The sequence below is a fragment of the Alosa pseudoharengus genome, unplaced genomic scaffold, assembly GCF_046254945.1.
Source record: "Alosa pseudoharengus isolate Yale_2024_CS ecotype anadromous, Long Island Sound unplaced genomic scaffold, YU_APseudo_1.1 YU_APseudo_1.1_scf_9, whole genome shotgun sequence".
In the NCBI taxonomy this organism is placed as follows: domain Eukaryota; kingdom Metazoa; phylum Chordata; class Actinopteri; order Clupeiformes; family Clupeidae; genus Alosa; species Alosa pseudoharengus.
This window is the reverse complement of record NW_027468881.1, coordinates 22,129,505-22,147,992: the sequence shown is the minus strand read 5'-3', so window position 1 is coordinate 22,147,992 and position 18,488 is coordinate 22,129,505. Positions and strand designations below refer to the sequence as shown.

The window sequence follows — 18,488 nt, the reverse complement described above, 5'->3', positions numbered from 1 at the left end:
TGGGAATGGGCCGATGGGAGGAAGATGATAACGCGCTACTGCGGCCGCAGCTGCTGACAAACAAGGAGGAGGCTGTGGCCTGTTCCAGCAAACAAAACCTCGGACAGGAAGCAGGGGTGTAACTCTAGGAAGTGCTCGGGTCCTCGAGAGGGAGGGGGAGAGAGAGAGTCAGAGGGAGAGAGAGAGAGAGAGAGAGAGAGAGGAAGAGAGAGAGAGAGAGGAGGAAGGGAGAGAGAAAGGGAGAGAGAGAGGAATAGAGAGAGAGAGAGAGAGAGAGAGAGAGAGAGATAGGGAGGGAGAGAGAGGGCCAAGCAGTACGAGGGAACTGAAAGGGCCAAAACATTTTGCATCAACAACATGAAGGGACAAGGATCAACACCAGTTCTTGACAGAGGAATATTTCACTGCTGGATGACCTGTAACTGCCAAATTAGGAATATGTAAACAAGTGAAGGCAAGCAAACACAAACACTGTGTAGGAATGTTCTAAACCAGTTTAAAATTCCATTTATTGGAGATAAAAATCAGTTTTTAGAAGTAAATACTTTCACTTTAGACATTTGCTATCGGAATGCAGCATCTTTGTTGGGTTTGCTTGCCACTGAATATGTTATGCCTGAGCCCTGTTGCAATGCTACTGTGAGAGGTATATATGTGTACAATAATCCACACAAGATGCCTTTTAATGTCAAATAAAAGGCTCCAAAAATACCACACAGTAGATGTCGGCAAGCGCCAGTCGTATGTGCTGGGCTGAGCCTCAGAAATAAAAGGTTATAAATTGCTCTGCTATGTAAAAAAACCTGCTATGGTTTGTTTTTTTATGCTTCCTGGCTTGTTGTTATGCACTCATACAGAGGCGATAATAGCACTTAATCTATCTTTTGACTGTAATCGTCACATGTTTATGTAAAGAAAGGAAAATGCATTATGACAGTGTAGTTCTTGTCTCAACCATAAATTATCTGAATCCAACAAAACAAAAAAACTAATCTGGCTACACTTAGTGAAATACTGAAAGTATTATGACACATTATTAACATGTTACTACATGTGCTTACAAAACACTAACCCTATATCCACACATAACTACTACATGAAGTCCATCTGGCCTGAAAATGTTGCAAATGTTGGTGTAGTGCAACGGAGCACTTGAGTAGTTTATTTTAAATCCTTAACAGAGGCCCCTTCATAGGGGTGTTCCTACCTTGTAATGAAAAGCCCAGTTCCCCTGGTGTTCCTGCTTATCTATTTTTGGGATTTCCTGCGATACGGGGTCCACCAGCTGGGCCAGGGAAGGCTGAGCTTGATGCTAAACGCTAACCCCAACCCACACAGTGCAGTGCACCGAGACTCTGCCACTACTCCTCGCTAATAATCAACTTCAACCAAACAGCAAACTGGCTGTCCGTCAGACACTGGAGAGTCCTGACACACTTAACAGAGCACAGGCCTCCAACTGTGTTGTGGCAGCGCTGTCTGAATGTGCTCTCAGTAGGCAAGAATGATAATAACAGAATGGTAGCCCTGTTAGGAGTATTTGTTTGTATACTTTCCATTTATCCTAATAAAATACCAGCAAATTCATTTGAGTTTTAAACAAATAGGCTATCATTGAATGGATTACAATTACGTCCTGGCCAAGCCTGTGTATTCAAATAGAATTTCCATTATAGACAGGCACCAAGTAGCGCGGTATGCTTTCTCATGTTGCCCTTGTCCTGCCCAGATGTTTTCTGTAAACTCCACAAATCTTTAATCCACACATGTTGTTTTGTCTGTTGAATGCAGACCACATAAGTCTTTCTCTGTGACAAGAGACACGCTGACCTCGAGGTCAACAAGTGACACAGCACTTAAAGTGAGACATGTGCTCTGGGAGGGCCCTGACATTACAATTACTTTTTAAAGCTAGAAGCTTTAGCCCGGGTATTAAAAGATTTCACTGGATAATGAGATAAGATTTGCAGGAGATTGCTTCAAATGATACTGGTGGCTGGCCATATAGCAACAACATGATCATAGCGTATGTTTGTAGTAGCAGAGGATTAGCAATGTTTATTTATGACCGGGGCTAAGTGTGCAGTGCTACTTATGGTTGGATAATATACCACAGAGCTGCCACAGGCAGAACTGGCAGGACTTTGGTCACGGAGTCCAAGAGTTCAATACTAAACGCACAGAAAACACAAGCAGGAGACTGCATGGTTTCATGTCAACACAGAAGACACGGAGTAAGTACGACTTTAACTGTCCTTAATGGCTATACCTATTTGCCCAGCATCCTGCTCACGGCAAAAGGGTAAATAGTGGAACTGGAATAGTAACACACCGTTCCATGAAATAAAGGCACATGGCGCCCTGAAAGCGGAAGTGGAAAACAACAAGAGGCCAAGCGATTAGTCAGACTGTGTAGCAATTTGTTTCTTGCAAAGGTTAGAACCATTGTGCGCAGTAACTATGTAAATACATAGGTATGTGGTATCATACTCGTTTTTCACAGTGAACAGCTTGAATAAACACAACAAAGAATGCTGCAATAATACCATGACTTTTTGAGGCTGTGTAGCCAAAAGTGCAAGAGGCCAAGGCAGAGAATTTAGGTCAGAGGGACTATGACAGTATGCGGTGATAAATGGCTTATTATGTAAGTAATAGAAATATATTTAACGTTCAGTGAAAGAGCTTGTGCTTAACGCCTGGAGTAGAAACAACACAGATGAGGCAACACAGCTCATGCTCACGTGCCTTTTCCACTCATCTTCTGTACCCAAACAAATACCCAGTCAAGCACAACAAACACACACAAACACACACACACACACACACACACACACGCACACACACACACACACACACGCACACACACACACACACACACACACACACACACACACACACACACACACACACATACACACATTCACATGCCTCATCTCCCTCAGTGCAACCTTCCCAAGCCCAGGTCTGATTTACTTTGAAGAACAAACATGTTTACGTAATCAGTTCCTCTATCACCTGGGGCCTAGCCCAGACCTCAGTGGCCATTTGTGTGTGTGTGTGTCTGTGTGTGTGTGTGTGTGTGTGTCAGGGTGGGCAGTGTTGGAAAGAGCTGTAGGGGCCGCTCCGAGCAGCGCCACCATACCAGGAAAATCCAGTTCCCCCTCAAGGTCACGTTGGGATGCCATTATGTGAAGTCTGTTGAGTTTGTGTATCAGTGTGTGCCTGGCTGCTGAGCTTCCTCTCTCTCTCTATCTCTCTCTTTCTTTCTCCTTCTCTCTCTCACTCTCTCCTTGTTAAAAGGATCTCATTCAAAGACAAGATCACATGGATTTTTTTTTTACACAGCAATACAGCCGAGAGAGCTAGAAAACGGTTCCTGCAACTTCAAACGAAGCTCAAAGCTTTTCATTTTTAATGAAAATAGACCAAAAGATAAAAAGGGAGACTTGTTTGTGCTATGCTTGTATTTCCTTCTTTGTGTGTGTCTACACTTGTCGCACTCAGACAGAAGCGAGGGACATCTCTAACAAGTGATCCCCAAAGAAGTTGACCTCTGACTCCTGAGCTATTCAAAGCCTCCAACCTGACCGATTACAGGGAGGTAGAGGTCAAAACATATCCATCAAAGACCCTCAACAAGCTTGTGCTGCTCATCATTCCCTCAATAAACCTGTTAGGTGACATTGCAGCACTGAAAGACAAATTGACAACAATATTATGTGAGTGATATGGCAAGTCTAATAGCCACTGATGCCGACATATTACATCCATACAATTTCTTCACTTACATTTAAATTTATAGGTTGGCACGGCTGTAAATCACCAAGCTGTGATATAATTTGACAGCATCTGGCTGTTAACTGCATCTCTTTTATTATGTCCACTGTCCACTGCATCTCTTTTAGGATAGTATGTCCACTGTGACTGTCCAAGGCATTGCGAAATGAACAATTAGGCCTCTAATTTTTCTTTTTTTTCTTTTTTAGAATTAACACATTATTTCTATAAAGCACTTTCGGCATACACCGAATTTTGAGAACACGTAGGCTAGACACAAATATTTGAGGGTGCTCAATTAGACAGTGTCAGCACCGTTTGACAGCTCCTACTAGGGCCGACGGTCCTCGGCATTCAGTACCAAGAGGCGGAGCTCGTTTCCCGGGCAGCCATATTCACTCCGGGCATTTCCGTTGATATGCGGCCTAAGATCGCCACTAGACAAATGGCAAATGCTCAAAGGTGGAGACAGAAGTGAAAGTGATTCTTTGCACACGTCAGACTTCAAGTTCATAATCAGATCGTGAGTGTTTTGCTAACAGCCCGAAGAGGCTGTGTTGAGGCTGTTCACAGTCACACCACCAATTAACAGCTATTTATGTGTAACACTTTCCCTCCCTCTCTCTCTCTCTCTCTCTGTGTGTGTGTGTGTGTGTGCACGTCTGAGTGTGTGTCTACGTTCTTTTGTCATGAGAAATCCAATACAGTAGCCTAACTTAACAGATTCAACACATAGGCTTCGCTATATTTATGACAGTCGGCTCTACAGATACACGGTAATTGACTGTGTAGTTACTGTATCCAACATGAGATGCATGCTTATTATCATAGGCTGGCTACCACTAATAGAATATGTCGTAGTCTACAGTTAGGCTACTAGGCTACCTAAATAGTTACAATGTAACATGTAGCCTATTGTCTATGTAACAAAATAGTTCAACAATTTAACTTTGGAAATAACGATTCGGCTTGTCAAAGACTTGACATTCTGTCTCATTTTATTAACCCGTGCTGTCAAAGGTGTTAGGTGGTACAGATAACCTAGCCTATCTGTAAAGTATGTAGCTAATGTTTAATGAATTCACGAGGGTGGTTGTGCAACACGAATTATGTTCCGAATCAACAGAGAAAACTACTTATGTAGCCTGCATGACCAATTGGCACAACCGTGATATGTTTCCTGTACGGTTTGAGACAGGCTGATAAGAATCAAAGCAAAGCGAGCCAGAATGCGCAAACATAGAGCAGGTGCCAACCACTGTATAGGCTGTGGGTGAAATGGTGTCATGATCTGGATAACGCTATGTCTTTGTCATTTGGGTTATCATGCGATTAACAAAGGTGTAGGCTACCAAGCAGCATAAAGGAACACACCGAGGTGTATCTAAAGTGAAATGTTACACTTACCCAAAATCCTGATCCATAGATTTAAAGAAGAATTTGTAGCTATTGACCGGACGATTGTTGAGGACATTTTTGAAATCCGCCAACGTTACTTTCTCAGGAGGAACCGACAGTTTCACTAAATAAGGAGTCTCCTCCTCGTCAATATGGTATATAATTTTAGTCTCCGCCATGAGAATGTGAATAGGACAATCAGAGGAACACGGATAGTGACAGCGAAATATAAAATATAGCCTAGCTATCTATCGAGTAAACATCGCAAATCAAACATGTCAACATGTATAATTGTCAAGATCACGTCGGAAAACAAATAATCCTGTCTTTGACAGCATATTCAGTCCCAGGCATTGTCGAGTCTATTGCGGCTTCGTTGTGCCTCTCAATACGGTGGCTCGGTCGGCAGTCAAACAGGAAGGGACGGTTCACATCCCAGCTACATTGAGTTTAGAATATTTCCCCAGTTCTCCAGTTGTTTCTCAAGGACGTTCTGCCACCTAGTGACAGGCTTTGTGGCCGACATAGTCTGTATTGAAATAGATTTTAGATTTGTAATATAACGAATAATAATAATCTATTCTAAAACCAAAATAAGCTTGCCCATTAAATAGGCCTAGCTATTAAAACAATAATTGAAATAAACATAATATATAAGACAAAGACTTAGAGGATTTATAGACTAGGCCTATAGAGAATTTATAGCACAATGAAGATATCAGACATGATGCAGTCTGTGGTTAGGCCAAGGGTTAGGTCTACATGCTTTCAACAGCAGAGGCAGCCCCAGGTCATCCTTAAATATTGTGCATAAGTCTCTAAAATTCAAGTCTAAAATCTCTATTGCCTGTAGGTAGGCTATTACTAGGCCTATCGTCTACTATACGGGATCTATAGACTATAAACATTATAAATTGTTGGCCTACAGAACATGCCTCCTTTGGTTTTATGCTTGTAATTTATCTTGTTTTACATAGCCTATGTTAAGTTCTGGGGATGTTTTATGGGGATGCTACTGTGAAAACGAATAGCCCATATGAGATTTTAAGCACAATAAAATCATCAGTGTTAATTCAAGTTACTCATTGTTGAAATTATCATGTTGAAAAGTGTATATAGGCTACACACCAGTTCTTTTTTAAATTTTGAAGTTGCTTTTTTTTTTAAGTGTTCCACCATATTTATGTAATCACTCTCACCAAATCTGAAACATGCTCCTGTAAGTTTATAAAAGAAATCTGCATCAACAGCATCATGCCATAAATCTCTCTACTTTACATTTAAATAAGTTAAATCTATTGACCCACAATACATCTGTGATCGAGTAAAATAAACCATTTCATCTTTATTTTTATAATTTATAAGACATATATTTGTTTTATGTCTTTATTTGACCTCTAATGGCCTCATGGTAAGCCATCCCAGCTATTTTGACACCATGTGTGACACTTTGCATGACAGCCTTCACCATCATTGTGTGTGTGTGTGTGTGAATAAGTGAATGTGAGGCACGTGCTTGAAGGAGAGAAAAAGCACAATATAAATGCAGTCCATGTCATTTTAGAAGTCTTTGTGGCAGTTTGAACCTCACGCTAATAGGATTGTTCATCAATGTGAGAATGGAAAAAAAAAAGGCATCAGGATTAATTATTGGTTTAAATGGTGTTGGATTGCAATGGTCTAAATACTAAAGTTCATTTTTTATCTCAGAGAGCACATGCCAACATAAACCCATTCCCAAGCCACTGGACCCACGTTTGGCATTTTAAGTTAACTTTACTGGCTGGGATTATGGAAAATATGTGTCTGTTTTCACAAGCTGTGGCCCAAGAGTGAGTAGGAGACATTAACAGAGGACAGTGGACTATTGTTGAACTTCCTTGTAATAAAAAGATTTTTTCTGTGGTAGAGATAGTTACTGGCAATAAAATTTGTACCAATACCTGGAATTGTAGAATTCTGTAGAAGCTTTGCAGGTTCTTTCTTTGAACAGAGAATTCTGTAAAAAGCATCCTTGTCCAGCTTTCATGATTTAAAAATGTACTGCATTTCAAAACAAATTCATTGACACGTGTAGGATCCTGGATATATTTCAGCACAGACATACAAGAGGCACAAATGTTGACAAGATTCATTAAAATACAGAGCAGAGCATATAAGGAATTACCTGAAACTTTTATATCAAAATACTACAGAGGAATTCTAGTCAAGATTACCATGGTGTTATGCTGGCCTAATTGATCATCAAATTGATACAAAATACATAGTTTGATACAATCCTACCGTATTTTAGGTTAGATGAAAAATGTACAATAGTAAAAAAGAAGAAAACCTAATAAAAATGATTAAAATATGATTCATTATATTGCATGATAATCATCCTGATAGCTACACTGTTTTACAGTGTACAGGCCATATTGTATTATGTTCACTCATGTGCAAATACATCTCTTTGAAATTAGGAGAAAGTAAAAAATGTGCTGGTCTCCACATACCCCAGGTTTCACGCCTATGGGTGTAATGCCAAAAACTGCATTTGTTTGTCATCAAACAACGAGTTTTGAGGCGGCAAATACAAATGGTAAAAATAATTAAATCAAACTGGATCATAATAAATAACAACTTATGTTGACCAAATCATTGAAGATGTAAAGATAAGTTCACCTGATCATCAGCTTCAGTAATATGATACTTGTTGGTGTTAGTTTTGTCCACTGTTTACAACTCATTATGAGGAAGCAGAACTCTTGCAAGATAAAAAAAAAGTTTGTGAGCACTTTTGCATACATTCCTTTCTGTAGAACTTGTAGTATGGTGGGAAATGGTACTGGAATGGAAATATAAGAATTTAATTCTAGGCTACAAAAAAAAGGGTTGAAACACACACAAAAAAATGGCCTGTTGGTGGCACTAGTGGATTTAAACAGCAGACCCAAACAGTGGGCAAAGCACCACTATTTGTTCTCATCTACCCATTTTCATGCAAACGGCTGCAGACAGAGTTCTGAGCTGAACTTGACTATCAGAAATATAGTAGAACAGTTGATAGAACAGTTGATAGAACATACAGTAATAACAGGAATGTAAGCACTCTCTCTGCTTGTTCGCCCCAACAATGCGAGAGAGAAGAACATGCACACACTCAAGCGTTCTGGTGTGCAAGTGAATTCCTGAGAAATACAATGCCTCTCTTTTGAAAGCTCCTTCTCTTTAGAATCTAAAAGATCGTCGAAGGGTCAGGACAGGACTACATTAAATGCATTAAACGCGTGCAACATATGAATGCAGCGTGAACGGCAGAACGTCACTGATCATTGTACATTATCAACAGCATTCCTTTTATTTCTTTTTGAATACGTAAAAAAACAGTAACAGTATAAAAAAAGAACATTATAACAATGACACAGTGTATTGATATCGATCTCGTCGAGGGGCTAATGCAAGCTTGACCACTAATGTCAATGTATGGCACTACAACCTAAAGCATACAATATCCTAGATATATATATAGCTTTAGCAGTGATAAACATACTACATAGGGTATCAGATAAGACAGCAAAGTTGGTAGCATGAAGCTTATTGAACAGCAGACACAATGGCAACACCTCCTTTATGGCTTCATTCGTGAGTCTCCCTGCACTCCGATTGGTTGTCTCATTGCCAAGTCCTTTCGCTCTGGGCCAGCCAGCAGCCTGTTAGGCAGCACCTCATTTCCATGACAGCTTCTCCATTTCTAATGACAGACAAGACAAACAACAGAGGAACGATAAAGTAAAGACTTTCACAGGCAATCATTTTCTGTCTTCTCTACTATAGATATATAATTATATTTAGTGTTTTTGTGCAGTATAATAAAGGGATCTTGGGTTTGTGAAACATTTTATTATTATCATTATTATTATTATAAAATGATAAAATAATTATGATTAAAAAACCAGAGATGTTTTTCTACCTTTATTGAGGTCTATGACTCTTGAAGTGGAAGCATAGGACATCTCTGCCTGCTCCTTCATTATGTTGTTCTTGTAGTCTGTAACGACAAAGCACAACTTGTTGTTGCTGTTTATTTGTTTTCAGGCTAGCAGTGCTGAAAAATAGCTCAATAGACTTTGGCAACATCAAAATCATAGGTTTGAGGAACCAAAGAAATCTAAGACTGAAGGCTACCAGCACACATACTGACAGCAACAACACATCAGAAAGCCTCAGTAAATAGTAAAGCTGCCCACTAAATGTTTCTCACCCCTGAGGTCATCCTGATTGCAGTTCTTCAGGCCAGTGGGTTCCATCTCAATGGCTGTCCTCGGCTGTCCCCTTCATAAACAAATAGAGGTTATTATTACATATTCATTACACATACTCTCTAAGAATGTTTTGTTAATATTCTTCATTTGGCAAACATTTCATTTCTGCATCTGTACAGAGTGAAAGCTGCATATATAGGACTGGAAAGTGAGTTATGAGAATTATGGCTCCATTTGTGTTATATGAAACCCTATTATTATAAAGGAATAATGGATGTAGGGCTTTTTTATGACAGTGGATGTAATATGAAATGTAATGTGCCTAATATGCAAAATACTAAATTGTTATGCATACGAGTCAGGATGATCAAGTTCTTACCGTTCAGATCTACGCACATCATACTCCAGCTCTGAAATAAAGACATAGGCAGATTTGCAATAATGTCTGAGTACACAAAAGTCTATAATAATGTTTGCACTATGATACCCCAATGCATTAGCAAACTGTCTTTGTAATGAACACTATTTGTGTTGCAAAGCTAATTTAATTTTCAGTATTTATGATTCATTTTTTTGCCTATTAAATTGCAGACAAGTGTCTCCTTCATAGAAGCTGAAGGACATTATTAGATATGTGGAACATTAAAACCTGAATTAGCACCACAGAAAAGCCATTCATTCTGAATATAAACAGCCGCTCTGTAGTCATGTTTGCGTTTGCAAACATTGCAACACAGATCTACAAACACTCTGCACTCCAGTTTGTCTGCCTCCCTGTCTCTGTTGTACAGATCTACAGACGCTCTGTGTGTCTGCCCCTCCCCCGTTCGTTTCCTGTGGTACCTCTCTTCCTGCGGCTCCGTGTGAGCAGGATCACCGCGGCGACGATGAGAGTGAGCAGGAGGAAGATGGCCAAGACGTAGCCGAGCTGGTTGAGGAAGTGACTGCGTGGCTCTGGCACAATGACATTGAAAACACGCGCCGTCTCCACCATGTTTGTGTCTGAGAAACAAATTAACAGGAGGCGAGACAGTTTGAGAGGACATTCGATCCAGGCCTACCGAGTTACATCAAGCTGTTCAAGAGCATTGCATTATGAAAAAGATATAAAACATAAACAAACTGTACTTCATACAGGAGGACACTACAGAGAGTAAAATTATGTTGACATGATTAAACTTAAAAAATTAAAACATCCTGTTATCCCACCACCCTATCTCTCTCTCTCTCTCTCTCTCTCTCTCTCTCTCTCTCTCTCTCTCTCTCTCTCTCTCAGTGTGAAAGGAAAACAGCAGTTTACATGTCAGAGTGCTTTTGGTCTCTAATGAGTTCCAGACTTGATGTCATGCAGCAGCTATTTTTTTTTCCTGGAGGAGAAAAAAGGAAAAAAAAAAACATTACCGCGAGAGGACAGAGTGAGCGGAGAGCATGGCTTTTAGTCTGTGGTTAGGTCAGGCAGCCTGGTAAAAGCGTTTCTATTTGTTTAGATTACCCTAGCCTAAAAGAGAGTCTGTATTTGCAGTCCCCACAGTCACTCGCTCGCACAAACAAGACCAGATTTCTCCAGGCCGTCGATATGGAGCTACTGGAATGCATTAGCACTGCATATCTTAAATGCTTTGGCTGCATAGTTTGGACTCTGTAATGACCATTCATTAAAGTAAAAATGTTGACAAAAAAGGAATAACAACTTCTTTGAATTAGACATGACAGTGTTTTGACAAAGACTGTGAAAATACTGGGGCGATGGTAGCGTAGCGGTTAAGGAGCTGGGCGGTAGCCTGTGGGTTCAATACCCAGCTTTCACCGTTGTGCCCTTGAGCATGGCTCTTAACCCAGAGTTGCTCCGTGGACAATGACCCTTGTAATATAACTGACGTAAGTCACTTTGGATAAAAAAGCGTCTGCTAAATGAATAAATGTAAACAAGTAAAACAAATCACTGTGGATATGTAATGTAAATTAACACACCATGCCGCATCATCATGGACTTTTTTATACCCTGCAAGTAAATCAAGTTGATCTATTGCTGTCCAGACGATATCTGGGACATTTAACAGAAAAAAGGGGCAGGAAGCACAGTAGGGTTTGCCCTTTAAAAGAGTTAGTGGCTCCTATGGTCCATAAATCTGTGGCCAGGCCTGTCAGAGTTGTCTGGGGAGACTGTTTACCACACCCCGTCGTGAGATGCCCTCAATTCAACCCCAGTCTTCTGGCACAATGAGGTCTGATGGGTCGAGCTCATCCCAGCTTTATAAATCCACACCTGTGAGATCAGGAATACCCTCTCACTTTGGCATGGTAGACTGTAGAGTGTTATTGGGGGACATCCAAAACAAACAGCAGTGATGAGGACTGTAAACTGTTGTGATTGTCCTGCAAGCAAATTGCATAAAAAAGACGCTGGACAAAGAGAGGAGGGTGAAATGAGGCAACACAATTGGTGAGGAATGCACAGAACTGGGAAGATTTGATTTAAATGAAAAGATTCAAATGAAAAAATGGGGCATGTGAAATGGTCGCCATCCAACCGAAACCAGCAACACCAGCAGTGTCTTTCATGTGCGGCCGAGCAGATGTCAGACAGATGTGGAGCCAACTTCCTTCTCGTGGTGATAAACCTGCTCCAGCCAAATTCAGGAAGACTAAAGTCAAAAAGTCACTTCATCAGTACCCCTAAATGCTTTAACTCTGTCTCAGTCTCTCCTTTCCTCCTTTCCCTCTCTCTCTCTCTATCTGCCTCTTTCGCTCACTTGCAAAACGTCTTGAATTCAATTTTGAGGAATTCCATTTTATTTGAGGAATTTTGATGAAGACATTGTTTCACTGAAGAGGAATGAAAAGCCTCTCCACTGAAACACAACTCCTATCCTGGTGCTTCAATTGTCTGCATATTACACAGGGCAGACATTTCACACACACACAGCTGGCGGAAAAATGCAGGATATTGGCTCAAGGAACCGTTGCATGCAAGGGTTCCGTGAAGGTAGTCTGGATTTAGACAAAGCAATTCAGATCCCTGGCTGAAGGTCTCCAGGAATAAAAGCTCTAACCCAGAAAACCCATCATCAAACAGGCTTTTCTTTTCCCCAACTCCATTTACCCCAAATTAGAAAGCAGTTATTTTTTTCCTAGGGGATGGGTGGGTGGGGGTTGTGGAAACAGAGAGGGTGCACAGACCCACAGACTGAAGTGAACATCTAAATATAACCACAGCTGCAACCCCAGGAGACTGCACAGAGAAGAGCAAGGAGAAAACACAGGACAATGAAGTCCACATCTCACAAAATTACTTCTGTGTCTGTTTTTTTGTTTGTTTCAAATAGTGAAATTGAATAGAGAATTGAATAAAGAAGTGAAATGTCACCTGAATTGCTGGCTAGTTTTGTTTCAGACACACATAAACCAAGAATAGAGCTGATATTAGTAACCGTAGCTACATCACCAACAACGCTAAATAAAACCGTGATAGATGGCATCATGAGTAGGCTATTCCACATGCTTGTCTCTGCACTGAGCAGACACCAAACACTCAACACTAATAATAAGTCAGAGACTCTTACTTGGATCCTCGTTATTCTCCAGGAAGGGTAGCTCAACAACAGTGAGCTTCTTGGTAGGTTCATTGTTGGCGGGCACTTCTGTTGGCGGGAGTTCCCGGGGTCTTGTGGGGACGGGTTGCTGAAGAAGGGGGGCACCCACAATGAGGCGGAAGATGCGCCTCTCGTGCAGGCCGCAGTAGTGGTGATGCAAGTGGCAGACATATAGCCCCTTCTCCGTCGGCTGCAGGTTCGAGATGCGGAGGGAGAAGTCGCCACGCGAGAAGGCGTCCGCCGTGATGTTCATCTTCTCGCGCAGGAAGTGCGGCCCGTATTTACGCTCCTCGCCCGAGGCGTACAGGTCCACCAGGCGCTCGGCACCGTCTGGACGCACGCCCGGCGGCTGCCAGTCCCAGTGGACCACCTGCTGCTGGTCCTCCTGGCTGCCCTCGGTCCACAGCGGCCGGCGGTTCATACATGGCAGAACTACGGTGCTCCCCGCCAGGACCACAAAAACGGACTTCTCTCCATCCCAAAAACGCCTCTCCTTATGGGCTATGGAAGACAAAAACAATACTTATTTATCTAAACTCCAATAATTAAATTAATATAAAAACAATACTTATTTATCTGAACTACAATAATGAAATGAATATAAAAAACAATACTTATTTATCTACACTACAATAATGAAATGAATATGGAAAAAACACAATATGAAGAATATCACAGTATACTTAGAATTTAATAAATAAATCATTAACTTAACTTAAAAATCTATGATGCAACTCTTTGCAATGTCTCTATTGTCCCAGTGGCAGTATGATTAAGATGCATGAGGAGAGAGGAGTGATGGTATTTAAACACTAATTAGGAGGCCAGGGAGGTCGTAGAGGGGGGCTTCTGCAGCTTACCTGACTTGGTGACATTGAGCTGCATCTGAAGGGCCTGGTGAATGTTGCAGTAGTGATGATGCAGATTGCATGTGTAGAGGCCTCTGTCATTCACCCCTACATCTACATAACCACAAAACAAACACATTAACAGATGCGGCCTGCCTGCCAAATCACTACCCTGTGCACCGCATGTGGTCTGTCAGTGCTCAGCAGGCTGCAGAAGAGGATGTATGGTTTTTAATTAGAAAGACAGAGGACATTAGGTGTCACTTTTACAGAAAACAGCTTAGTGTATCTACGAACGCTAACAAGTTCCTGGGAACTGGACACATGACCTTGACAACAGAAGGGCAATGCATTACAATCTAGGAAGCTACTACTTCAAGGACACGTCTGACATTTTAGACTATAATTCACAAACCCCGGAGTTCTACAAACCCTTAAAAGCACTACAGCAAATAACAAAGACCTGCATGTACTGTACAACAGCAAACAATGAAAATAATTCATCCTCTCTGTGTGTGAAGCCAGTTGGTCAAAATTGTATATTGCTATGGGTGTAAATAGGTAATAAGGTGCATCACAAGGAACTAAATGAGAATGTTTCCATACTCTGAATGATGAGTGAGAAGTTGCCATCAATGAACGCGTCGGGTGAGATGTTGATGCGGCCCTTGTTGTAGTTGCTGTAGAGGCGTTCACTGCCCCCAGGGAAGAGGTCCAGCACGCGCTCCACCCCCTCGTGTGGGCGGCTGCGATACACGTCCCAGTGCACCACACGCTGCCGGTCCCGCAGATGATCCTGCCGCCAAACGATGCGTTGGTTGTGGCACGGCAGCAAGGCGTTGGAGCCTGCTGGGAGCGTGATGTTACGAGCTTCCACCACCATGCTCTGGGTTCTGGTTTGGGCGAGTACTGAGACAGAAACACACAACATGTTACAGATGTGTTTTTTTGCAGATTGCACGCTCACTCAAATATATATACACACATGCAAACTGTTACAGATAAACAAGCCAACAAGGAGAAACAGTCACACACATACTCAGACAGACAGACACATAGGCTGAGACATGTCCACACACACACGCAATTCACAACCGTCATAAACACATCAAACAGGTTAAGTACAGTTTGAGAAGGGAAAAAAAACATTCTTCAAGAGTTCAAGTGTTTAAGAAAAGTGTTTCAACATGCCATCACAATGGAAAAGCCTTAGATATCATGCCATTTAATGAGTCCATCTTAAAGTCCTAACATGTTTTTTTCCCTACTAAAACTACTGAACCCAACAAGCAAAAAAGGGTAAGATCCCTGGGTTCAGGGTTGGGCAAGAGACTTACCACACTGCAGCCACAGGCAAGCAATAAACACTGCAATATGAACAAAACAAAGACAAATTAAAACCACTGCTGAATGAAGCAAAATATAAAACAGCAGTTTACTGTAGGCCTGGGAAACTTTCTTACTGTATTCAGTGACCTCCATTTCTTTCAAATGTTAGTCTGTAACTTAGTCTAGACAACTTAATCTGTTGGACTGTAACAAACAGTTTCATTGACAAAAGAACAGAGCAATAGAAAACATTTAACTTTGTAATTCACACATGTGTGTTCTGAGCAATGAAACGCATCCATGTCTGTCCATTCCTCCCACTGCCTATTTTCAGTGACCATCTGTGTGGACTATTCCTAGCCTGGATGTTGACTAAGCAATGCCTCATTCACGGCTTCTGGGCATACAACAAGAAAACCAGAGTTTGCTTGTATAACTTGAATGTTTTTTTACTGCAGTGAAGGAGAGCTGATCTGGGCTCAGACAAAGAGGACCATATTTTGATTTACATGTATTTATTTATTCATTTATCCCAAGCAACTTACAAATGAGGACTGATACAGTATCTAGGCCACCGTGCAAAAGTAGACATTAGAGACACGATAAATACCTCTATAATACAAGATAACCTGGGGATGGTGGTGTTAGAGTTAAAGTGACAACCAGATAAGTAATTACCATGTAAAGCTCCACAAATAGTCAAAGAATATGCTTTTTACTTCATAATATTTGTTGGTTTGATGCCATCAAACCTAGTCTATTTCACATTTCATCAGTTATGAACACACACAAAAATAGTCTTCATTCATCCCAGGCCTGAATTCTGTTAAATCCATAATCCAGACAGCAGAAACACTGTCAGCATTCACAGTTCCAAGTAGCACCACTCATGTTGAATCATCTGTGTTACCTGGGGGCAAAGATTCCCAGAGCGTGCTTAAATGAGGTCCATCATTCTTGGCAAGACAATGCAAACGATAAAATGATACAAGGTGGCTTCATGCTCTCACACTGAGGTAAACATCTACTGTTTAAAATGACTCCAGGGACAAGGAATCTTGCGGTGTACTGGAATCAAACACACATGTGAACAATCGAGTGGTCAGTCTGTAAAATCTCCAGTGACAGCGCATCGGATCCACAGCAGAGAGCCAAAGCGAAGGACCGTGGATGGCCAGGCCAGATGGTTTGGTGATCAGACGACGCTGAACATACCAAAACTGCTGTGTAACATGCGATCTCAGCCCTTGCCACTTTACTTTGTTTTTTTACGAGGCCAGATTGTCCAAAGTCATCCTCCCTGCATAGACACTGCCAACTAGATATTTCATATCAAAGCCTGCTAATGTGAGCTATTAAAATGACTCATGAACGCTGTCCACTTGCTGCATTTCATACAGCAGTCTGTAAGATTTCACTGGTTCCACTGCTTTTCCAAAGAAAGTTGGGGGGTGGGGGGGGACATCACCAAACCCTGTAATTTTCTTTCAGTATTTCCTATCCAGACAGTGGCCAATTGAACAGACTAGAGGCTTGCTAAAGACTTAACAACACCTCTGGGACTTAATAACTACCATTACCCAAATCACTCAAAAACAAGGGTACACCTTTAAAACATTAGACACTGCATTTTTCCAAGGGCAATCTATGGATATGAAAGCTGCATGAAACTGCATGCAAAAACAAACTTTGGGGGAAAAAAAGTCAAACAGACTCAAAAGCATTCTACATAATATTCACTCAAAAGCATTCTACATAATATTCTTTATGGGTGAGAAGACCCCTAATGTCACTGCTGTAGTCCTATGATGACTTGTCCACCCTTTAATACATAAAACCTACCAGAAGAGGCTCTTACTAATGAGGTCATGGTCCCAGGCATTATTGACACACAGGCTAAGGCCAGAGAAACTCTGGCTTGTGTCTGTTCCCTCTCCAAACATGCCAGGGCTGTGGACTCTCTCTGACTTTCTCCTGACCACTTCCTGACTCAAATAAAAACCTCCTCATAAATTTACCTTACACAGATTGAGGACATTCACTTTATTTTTTTTCTCTGTGCAGTCAGCTCTGTTATGCATCAAGGCCAAATGAGTGACCCAGTACACGTTTAGACATACTGAGTAATACATGGTCAGAGACTGGTGATTAAAGTGTAGCCTATAATGACTAAGCTCGAGGGCTAGTGCTAACTCAGCAAAACAACACTTCCATAAGCATCCCGCAGTGACTACCTATAATGCAAAACACATTGGAATAGAACTTACAACAAATGAATCGACCGACTTACTCATACCACCTCGAGAAAAAAAAGAAAAAAATAGAGAAAGAAAAACTAGGACTAAGGATAACTTAGTCCTAATGATAGTAGTGGGATAACATTCCTTTCTTTCTTCCCAGATCAACAAAGACATTCTTTGATCCAATAACATTCACAACTGAATGTGTACAAATACTCAAACAGTATAAATACAATTAAAATAAAATGTGATTGTTCATTTTGAACATTACATTAGTTCAATTTCAATGACTTGAAAGTCTGACTATGTGGATATTTGGGTCAGAGCACTGTTTCCTGTTTATTTGCTCTATAAACAAGTTTCCATTCTTTAACATGGCAAAGAATGCAACAATGGCAAATCAGACATGGGTTTAAACAAACTATTAGACGTAAAAACGGAATTAAAATAAAACACAATATTTCCAGAAAAACACTGAAATTAACATATAAAATAAAACAATATTTAGACTACTTACTTAATAAGAACATCATGGTTGGATTAAATCCTTGTTTCCCTCTCTAAAACGGTCTTATAAAAGTCTATGCCGGGATGGTACTGATGCGCTTTGCGGTATAGTCTACTGTCGCAGCCGTCGCTGGATGGCACGCATCACCTGGAAAAGTTTGTCGACCTGCAACAACAAAGTCATTGTCTGGGTCGGTCTGTTAGAAGCGCTCTATGCCCCTCCTCTACAGTCTGTAATTCTACACTAGCCCAGCCCACAGAAGGGTTTGTCCACTGCTTGATTTTATGCATGGCGCATTATTTTTTAGGCTAAGAGTATTACTTTGGGAAAATCCACTGAAGGGCGATGCGAGACTCTTCCGACTTGCAAGTGTCACATTTAGGCAGCACCTGTAATGAACCAGTTAGGTATAAACTATCAAGAGAAAGAGTTGCAACACAGGCATGGTGCCAAAACACCAGTTGAATACAGCACATGGCAATGCGCATCACATCAGCGAGCTAGCGGTTATTATGTATCCCACTTCGCAGGGTTACCTGATGCCAATG

At 41.2% G+C, this 18,488-nt stretch overlaps 2 protein-coding genes across 2 annotated transcripts in view; both read right to left on the bottom strand.

Annotated features, from left to right (window-relative positions):
- The window catches only part of dvl1a (dishevelled segment polarity protein 1a), a 39,753-nt gene extending 34,166 nt beyond the window's left edge, over window positions 1–5,587 (bottom strand). Inside the window, exon 1 of the mRNA XM_076277142.1 lies at window positions 5,188–5,587. Coding sequence (XP_076133257.1) covers window positions 5,188–5,357 — 170 coding nt within the window. The 5' untranslated portion in view covers window positions 5,358–5,587. The remainder of the gene's footprint in view (window positions 1–5,187) is intronic.
- Window positions 5,588–7,252: 1,665 nt separating this feature from the next.
- mxra8b (matrix-remodelling associated 8b) lies at window positions 7,253–18,179 on the bottom strand. The gene is made up of 10 exons (XM_076275845.1): window positions 17,950–18,179; window positions 15,201–15,230; window positions 14,470–14,772; window positions 13,876–13,977; window positions 12,986–13,516; window positions 10,266–10,424; window positions 9,802–9,832; window positions 9,422–9,492; window positions 9,131–9,208; window positions 7,253–8,911 (listed from the first exon to the last, which is right to left on the bottom strand). The coding sequence occupies exons 1-10, from the start codon at window positions 17,963–17,965 to the stop codon at window positions 8,886–8,888; spliced, it is 1,347 nt and encodes a 448-aa protein (XP_076131960.1). The 5' UTR covers window positions 17,966–18,179; the 3' UTR covers window positions 7,253–8,885.
- Window positions 18,180–18,488: the final 309 nt, after the last annotated feature.

Bases quoted from the DNA above. Each gene is read 5' to 3' on its own strand.
- mxra8b (XM_076275845.1), bottom strand. The intron at 14,773-15,200 runs GTAAGTCTCTTG...TTTCTGTCTCAG, and splicing joins TTGCCTGTGGCTGCAGTGTG to TACTCGCCCAAACCAGAACC. The intron at 13,517-13,875 runs GTAAGCTGCAGA...TGTCTTCCATAG, and splicing joins GCTCAATGTCACCAAGTCAG to CCCATAAGGAGAGGCGTTTT.